Genomic DNA, 7,843 nt, shown 5'->3' with positions numbered 1-7,843 from the left:
CATTTTTCACACAGGGCCATGTGGGTTTGGATTGTGTTTTCCCTTCATAATAAAAAAAACTTCATTCAAAAGCTGCATGTTGTGTTTACTTGTGTTAGTTTTGATTAATATTTAAATTTGTTTGAAGATCTGAAACATTAAAGTGTGACAAACATGCAAAAAAAAAAACAATCAGGAAGGGGGCCAACACTATCGCTTTGCTCCATCATGGTTCAAACCAGGTGATCCTCAGAGGTAAGACACAGGAGACAAGCTCCTTGTAATAATGTCCAGCCAGAAATGTCAAGTTTTTATATTATTAAACATTCATGTTCCTCCTTTAGATTTCACGGTGTGAACGAGTCATATTACATACATATTTGTATGTATTTTCATTTCAACTGTATTTTGACTTCTAAGTAATGATTTTTGCCAGTTATTCCAGCCAAATTACTAAATTTGTTAGCTGAATAACAAAGTAAACATAAGCAATCCTGGCCATAATCAAAAAAAACCTGAAGCATTGCTGAACACAAATACACTTCAACTGAGCTTCTTCAAAAACTGTACACGGAAAAAAACAAGCTAGCTATGCGAATAAATCAGATCAAATTGGCATTATGATGATAATAAATTTTCAAGATGAATAGAATTTTCAATAATTTTGAGTGTCACTTGTGAAAGTGTGAGTGGGTGCAGAAGACCTGATTGAACTAGTTAACTCTGGTTTAGTCTGCTTCAAAATGCACAGTTAATATTTCTGACATTGTCAGATATGCTGCTTTGGTGTTTTGAACTAACTTTCTGAGAGATTCATCTTAAACAGCCGGAGCTCTATTATCTGTATCTTACCTTTATAGTGTCGTCATTGATTCAGATTTTAAGGTTTAAGTTAGCGCTGTTACATTTTCAAAGCCTGCATTATGGGCCAATAGATTAGCGTGAGACTGAAGTGATTTATTATGACTGATTATTTCTGGCTCTATAAACATTTACCTCTGCATATCACTTGTGTCACAAAGCTGGAATTAAAACACAAAGCTATTGTTATTGGTTGTTTAAATGTTACTTTGAATCCTTAGTAATGTTTGCACTGAAATGGACTGTGCTGAGACTGAAAATTACTATAAATGTTTTGCATTAATCATTTTGAAATTTCAAGAGTGTTACATGAATTTTTCATTTCAAGTTTAAATTAATAAATTGTTTTAATAGAAACATAGATGGTGTTCTTATTTATTTTCTAATAAATGCTCAAACATTTAAAAAATAAACTATTTAAAATGTTTAGAAATTTCACAAGGTTACCAATGCAGTCCCACTTTAAATGTAAAGAAAAAAATGCAGACAATTAATGTTTAATCAGGTTAGTTTAATTCAGACAAATCAGACAGACTGCGCTCCGATCTTAAGACAACAAAATGTAGCATATTATTTTAAGAAAGTAGTATTAAATCATTGGGTGTCTGTTAAATTTGAAGAAATGAACAGAATACTTCAAAGTAAAGTGAATTTGTTTTTTTTGCCACTACTTGCCCCAAACAGTAAAAAAATACTGGCAAAATTCCACAGATTTTCTTTTCAGAAGTGGAGCACTGATTAATTCTTAGGCCAGTCACAGCACAAGCAGTCGGGATTGAAGACGGTCCCAACAGAACAAGCCATTTTATAGGGCTGGCCATTAGAACACTGAATGAAGGTCGTCGGGTCATCTGGGTTTACATATAACCCGTCCGTTTTGGCAACACAGAACTCTGAGGGAACTGTCGGGACAACATGAGGTCTTGTGGCATGAGATACAGCAGTGGATGCTGTTGTTGTGGTCTTATGTGTTGTATTTGGAGAGACAGATGGGAAATCTGGAGGAGGAAATATGATTTTGATATTTTATCTTAGTTTTGCAGTTATTTCATTTATTATTATCTAGCTTACACAACTTTCTGGAATACATTTTTTTTCAGCAGAAGCTTTAAGATAATGTAGAGGTAGTGAACCATTATGTACAAATTTCAAGTCAAATAAATATTTTACATGTATTGATTTAAGGAGAGTGCAATACTGCTTATAATTATTGTACAGTCAGTCAGTAATTATCGCAAAATAAACCGACAGGGTTACACAGATCTGACTGTAGATTATCTATAATTTTTTATAATCTAAAAAGGTACTTAAAAAGGCAATCACATAATTAATTATAATTATTTATCAGATATGTGTGGAAGCACATTTTTGCATCATAAGAAATAAATCATGCATTGGTAAACCATAATTATGGCATAAAAATCCTAATTATGATATAATAGGACAAAATAATGAGATACAAAGTTATAATAATGAGATGAGCAGTTGTAATGATGGTCTCATTATGAGATCATAATTGTGAATCTCAGTTTCTACTTTTTTTCTCATAATTATAAAGTATTTTTTTATAAACTTGTCATAATTATGATTTACCAAAGCATGATTTTTTTCTTCTGTGGTAAAAATGGGCTTGATTAAGATATGAGATGTACCTATATTAAGAAGTGCACGGAGATGTCCAATGAGAGGGTATTTGCCCTGCTCACAGAACTGTCCTTTAAAGTCATCAAGATCCAGAGCCCAGACGAAAGCTCCTCCAAACCTGTTCTCCTTTAGGTAGTTCACCTGAAACAGAAAAGATTTTGAGCATGAGAGCTGTGTTACAGTTTATCTATTTTACAAACCTTTGTGACATATTTACCTTAGTCTCAAAGCTTTCCTTGTTGTCGAATCCCACCCATTCATGCCCTTTTGTTGCATAAGGAACTTTCTGATCATCAATCCATTTCACAGAGGTTCCTTGAAGAAAAGTACAGACCTGATGGGAGAATATGGGTTCATAACTTCTGATTATATTTTGCTCAATCAAAAAACAAGCTGTAATGTAAATGCATGTGTCCAGGCTGAAGGCAAGACCTCATAATAGGACCAGAATCCGGCCTCTCTGGTGTATTTTCCAGCTGATCCAGCACCACTGGCTGAAGCTCCAGGTCCGCTAGCTCCAGATGACAGGCGAAATGTTCTTCCATATGTTGCAAAGCCCATCCTCAGCTTCTCCACAGGAGCGCCCTGATCTCTCCAGTACCTCATTGCAAAATCCTGCATTGTCATGACCAATCACTTATTTCCTGTTGAATGTTTCTAACTTCTTATTTGCAGTGACTCACAGTATCATTTACAATCATTTATATGATATACATGAAATTAACCTATACAGAAGGATAGAAGGCCTTCTTACAGTATTGTAGTAGATGTTGTCTCCTGTGTATCCAGAGCCAAGGTAGAGAGGACTGTTGTGGCCGGTGACTCTTTCCCATGAGCCGTGGAAGTCATAGGTCATCACATTAATGAAGTCCAAATACCTGCATTACCAGAAGACACAAGTTCAGAGAGTCATCAGTTCAGACTCAAGACATTCAAGCAAAAAATGAGGCTGACTGTGTGGGTCTTGGCCAGACCACATATTCATTTGATTCATATTCATTTATTTAAAAACTCTTCAGAAGACATACTTGGCAATTTCTGCAATTTCATAACCAGCATCAATGGTTCCTTTCCCAGCAGCCACTGCAGCAGAAAGCATGAGTCTGGGGCGTCCAGTGGCAGCACTCTCTGCCTCAAAAGCTTCCAAGAGCTCCTGTTACAGTCAAAGAAAATAATGGAAATATTTAAACAATTTTGAACCTGGGATTCAAAATCTAATATAAACCTGGAAACAAACAAAGTTTTTGGATTTTGAAAAATGTTACATAAATAAATGTTATGAGGTAAAATGAATGAGACTTATTTCATATTTTGCACTATTTCTAGGTCTCTAATCAATTTATTAAATTTGTGGCATTGATCATGGCTCTTTCTACGGATGGTCAGATGTTTTTCTTTCACTGAAGCTCAAGATGCTCAGCCCCCTTGAGGTTCAAAACAAACTTGTGGAGTTCTTATAACTTACATAACAGCATTTTCACCAGTCGACTTGTGTACATGCATTTATTGTTTTTTACTTAAGCATTCAACAATGTTATCATCTCATCATGTAAACAGCATATTAGATTTTAAAAACTACTGTATTGTGTAAAAAATCTGTAAATACGACAATACCTTACAGAGCAGAGTGAACCTTTGCTTGTCTTCTGGAGGACTTCCACTGGAACCCGGATACTCCCAGTCCAGATCCAGACCATCAAAGCCATGTCTCCTCAGAAATGTGATGGAGGACTGAATAAACGTCTGCCTGTTTGCTGATGTGGACACCATTTTAGTAAACCTGACGAGAAGTTCCATGAAGATTAAATAAACAGTTGTTTAACACACATCCTTCAAAACTCAGTGTTTTGAGCAGGATTCTTACTGTTCTGTGCCAAAGTTCCATCCTCCGACAGCTAAGAGAGTCTTCAAGCCGGGATTTCTGTCAAGTCAAATATTTGTATCATTATTCGCTGTAATGCTGTCTAACCAATTATCACTCTTCAAAACTACATAATGCATTATATTCAATGAAATGCATTCACAAACAAAACATCAGATAGCACATACTTTTCCTTTAGTCCATTGAAAGATTTGTAGAGAGTTTCATCATTCCATTCAAAAGTGGTTAACTCATTTGTGTTACTAATAATGGAAAAAGCATAAATTAAATGAGTGCACAGATACGGATCCACATTCTCTGGCATGTACTTGCCAACATCAGGTCTATACTGAGCCCAGTTTGTGAAGTAGCATGCCAGTTGGGAGGCCAATCCTGAAATAAATAAACATTAATTTATAATATAACATAGGAATATAATATACAATTATTAATAACAATAAATATTAGGTACAATAAATATTAATAGCAATTATTATTAGATTTATTATTTTCATGACCCTACGTAAGAAAAGTGGTTTGCAGAATGGTTAAATTGTTATTAGATGTAGTATATATTGATTTTTGAATATCTATAGTATTTAAGAATGAAACAACAAATTAAAAGAAAATTACCAAAGTGACACAATGCCAGGGAAAAGCCTGAAAAAAGATAAAAAGAAGTGTTAACATAAAACACTCCAAGGCCATCAAGCTCTTAGAAATGAATTCTGTAAGATCAATCACTTACCAGCTAGAAAAATGAATTTGGTCATCATAATGCGATGGCTGTATCAGTCAAGAAACTCTGCTACTGCTGTATGAAAGAAGTTACTGTTTAAATAACCCCCCACACATAGAACTCTTTTCATAATACCAATGATTAACCAAAAACAAGAACACATTCATTTCCCTAAAATAGCTGTTCCGTCATCTGCCTTGGATTTTATCACACGGTACATTTTTAGGAGACAGACCATTGCACTATAACAGTTTTAACGTTTTGTACTTTGTGATTTTAGGAGTGTTTGTTCCATTCTTTCAACTTCAGTAATTCAGTTCAGTGAATCAAATGTCTAATTTGAACAGTCATTTCCTCTCAAAACATATTCAATTATACTGATCCAAAGCTACACCTACTGCAAAGAATGTACATTAATAAAAAAAGACAGTAAAATATCCTTAGATTTACATTTTACATTTACATAGAGACAATATTCATAGTTTACATTGCCAGGTTTATTAGAAATCTAGGAAAGCAGGCTAGCTAGAGTAGAGGGGAAATTCATAAAAGAAAGGAAGATTTTTCTCTATGAAACACAACTTTCAGGCAGCAATATAATGCACCATTAATTCTGTAATGTCCACACATTTGGCCCAAAGAAGGTATCCAATGGTGGATGAAGGTTTCCTGCGTGTTTGGTCTTTTCAATGCGCAAAGCTCTTTAATTTAAGTTAAATTCTAATCTGACTCCATTTTATTATTTAATCTGACTCCATTTTATTATGACCTCGTATTTAGGTTGAAATGCAAATTGGTTGTTTGTCTATTTCTAATTAGTATTCTTCTGATATTTGGTTATTCTAGTTAACTCTTTACTTTATATGTCCTCGTTCATCCGGGTGCTCGTGTCTCTAACAAGGATACAATGTAATCTACTAGTGTTAGTAATTACAGAGTGAAACAGAATAAGATCAAATGTAACAATTTATTATCAGTCAGGTAACTATTGTATGTATTATGCCAGTTACAAGCCAATTCAGAGATATCAAATCATATCAGTACAAAACATCAAATTCTCAAAGATAACTCTACGAGTAAAAGATGCATACCTGACTTCATAGAAATACATAGTGTGAGTATTGAGACACACCACACTACGGGCTTCTGGCTACAGAATCGCCCCGATCCTTTTACCACATTTCCTTAAGCACTTCAGACCAAGACCAACACCCCCCGAGATGGAGACAGGAGCTAGCAATTGAAGTTTGCATTGATTGAGTAAACACCTTTTGGGACAAAACACCTTTTATTTCTTATAAGAATGAGACCATTGTACCAGTCGCCCTGAGATAATTCAAATGATACCAAACATGGCTGTAAATATCACTTGCATTAATGTAGAACATTACATTCTACTATTGACCATCCTGAGTGAGTTGAGTGAGGGGAAGGAAGGGGATGAAAAGGAACTGATCCATATGTGAGATGTGTTTTCCCGCATTTTCTCTCAGTGGGATGTGGAGACAGATGTCTGTATGTTAATATACTGTGTGTGTGTTGTCCATCTAAGAAGTTCAAAGTGTCTGAAGTTCTGTAATTCTTACAATTCCAATTACAAATCTTTGACTCAGTAACATTACGTTGCTCCTGGTGTCGACATATTCAGTGCTCATCTGGTCTCATCACCTGCTCTTCATGCTTCAAGGATCTGAAAAGTGTCATCATTCCATTTGGATGTTACAAGCTCATTTGAAAGGTCAGTAATAAAAGTTCACATCACTTTGTCTGTTATGCTGATGATAATCTCTCTATATTTATTTTTGGCCCAACGAAACTGTAACGAGTCCACTGAAGGCGAGCGCAGTGAGAACCCAAGTGCAGTTTATTTACCAACATGAAATCCAAAATCCAAACATAATCCAAACAGACGAAGACTTAACATGAAATAGACTTGGCTTGGCATGAACAAACTAGACTCACTAACAGCAGTTAACAACATCAATACACGACAAGAACTCAAGGCAAGGACATGGCTACTTATAACAAACAAAGAGGACCACATGACATGAACAAACCAATCGGAAACAAGACACATGACTAAGACAACCAATCAAAACATGATACACTGCACAGAGGAACCAATCAGAACATGATATGAGGGCAAGGCAAGCATGAAACAAACAGGAACTGTAACTAACTTCAAAATAAATAACATGAAAACAAGAACATGAAACAAAACCCAAAACAGACCTTACAGAAACATACCAATTTCCAAACCAACGGAATACATAAAAAACTGAATGAAAACTAATTCCCTGCTAAATTCTGATAAAAAAAACAACAACAACAACAAAAAACAAATAAAACAGAGGTGTTAATTATTGGACCAAAAACCTCAGCATGTAATAACCTATAACCTGTCTAACACTTGATGGTTGCGCTGTTAATTTTATACTCTTACTACTAGAATTGTAATTTTTTTATAATCGCTTGTTAAGCATGGGCTTTAAGCATGTTAAGCATGTCTTTAAATTTGGAAGGAATTTAATGTTTTTTTTTTGGACAAATCAGTTCAGCAGACATCAGTGAAATGCTACGGAAAAATATCAGGATGTAATTTTAAACCATACCAGGACATAAAGTACATTTCTAGGGGTGCATAAATGTTCTTTTAGAGGTACAAACAAGAAAGTACAAAAATGTATCAATGTTCAGAGGCATATTTCTGTACCCTGCTAGGGTACGTCTGGAGAGACAAAGCATTTGTACTCTTTTAG

General features: G+C 34.9%; 1 protein-coding gene across 1 annotated transcript; it reads right to left on the bottom strand.

The window, feature by feature from the left end:
- Positions 1–1,322: 1,322 nt before the first annotated feature.
- On the bottom strand, positions 1,323–5,257 carry LOC306859342 (acidic mammalian chitinase-like). Its single transcript, XM_079400346.1, has 11 exons — positions 5,094–5,257; positions 4,979–5,005; positions 4,534–4,738; positions 4,349–4,405; positions 4,099–4,264; positions 3,513–3,637; positions 3,239–3,362; positions 2,917–3,099; positions 2,702–2,818; positions 2,493–2,625; positions 1,323–1,838 (listed from the first exon to the last, which is right to left on the bottom strand). Exons 1-11 carry the CDS (start codon positions 5,119–5,121, stop codon positions 1,579–1,581), a joined length of 1,425 nt encoding a protein of 474 aa, XP_079256472.1. The 5' UTR covers positions 5,122–5,257; the 3' UTR covers positions 1,323–1,578.
- Between the last annotated feature and the right edge of the window lie 2,586 nt (positions 5,258–7,843).

This window comes from Barbus barbus, assembly GCF_936440315.1.
Source record: "Barbus barbus genome assembly, chromosome: 40".
Lineage (NCBI taxonomy): Eukaryota > Metazoa > Chordata > Actinopteri > Cypriniformes > Cyprinidae > Barbus > Barbus barbus.
Note: the sequence above shows the minus strand (reverse complement) of the source record. Positions and strands in the feature narration are given on the sequence as shown.

Bases quoted from the DNA above. Each gene is read 5' to 3' on its own strand.
- LOC306859342 (XM_079400346.1), bottom strand. From the start codon at position 5,121: ATGATGACCAAATTCATTTTTCTAGCTG. The intron at 5,006-5,093 runs GTAAGTGATTGA...ATCTTTTTTCAG, and splicing joins CAAATTCATTTTTCTAGCTG to GCTTTTCCCTGGCATTGTGT. The intron at 3,638-4,098 runs GTATTGTCGTAT...TGACTGTAACAG, and splicing joins GGTTCACTCTGCTCTGTAAG to GAGCTCTTGGAAGCTTTTGA.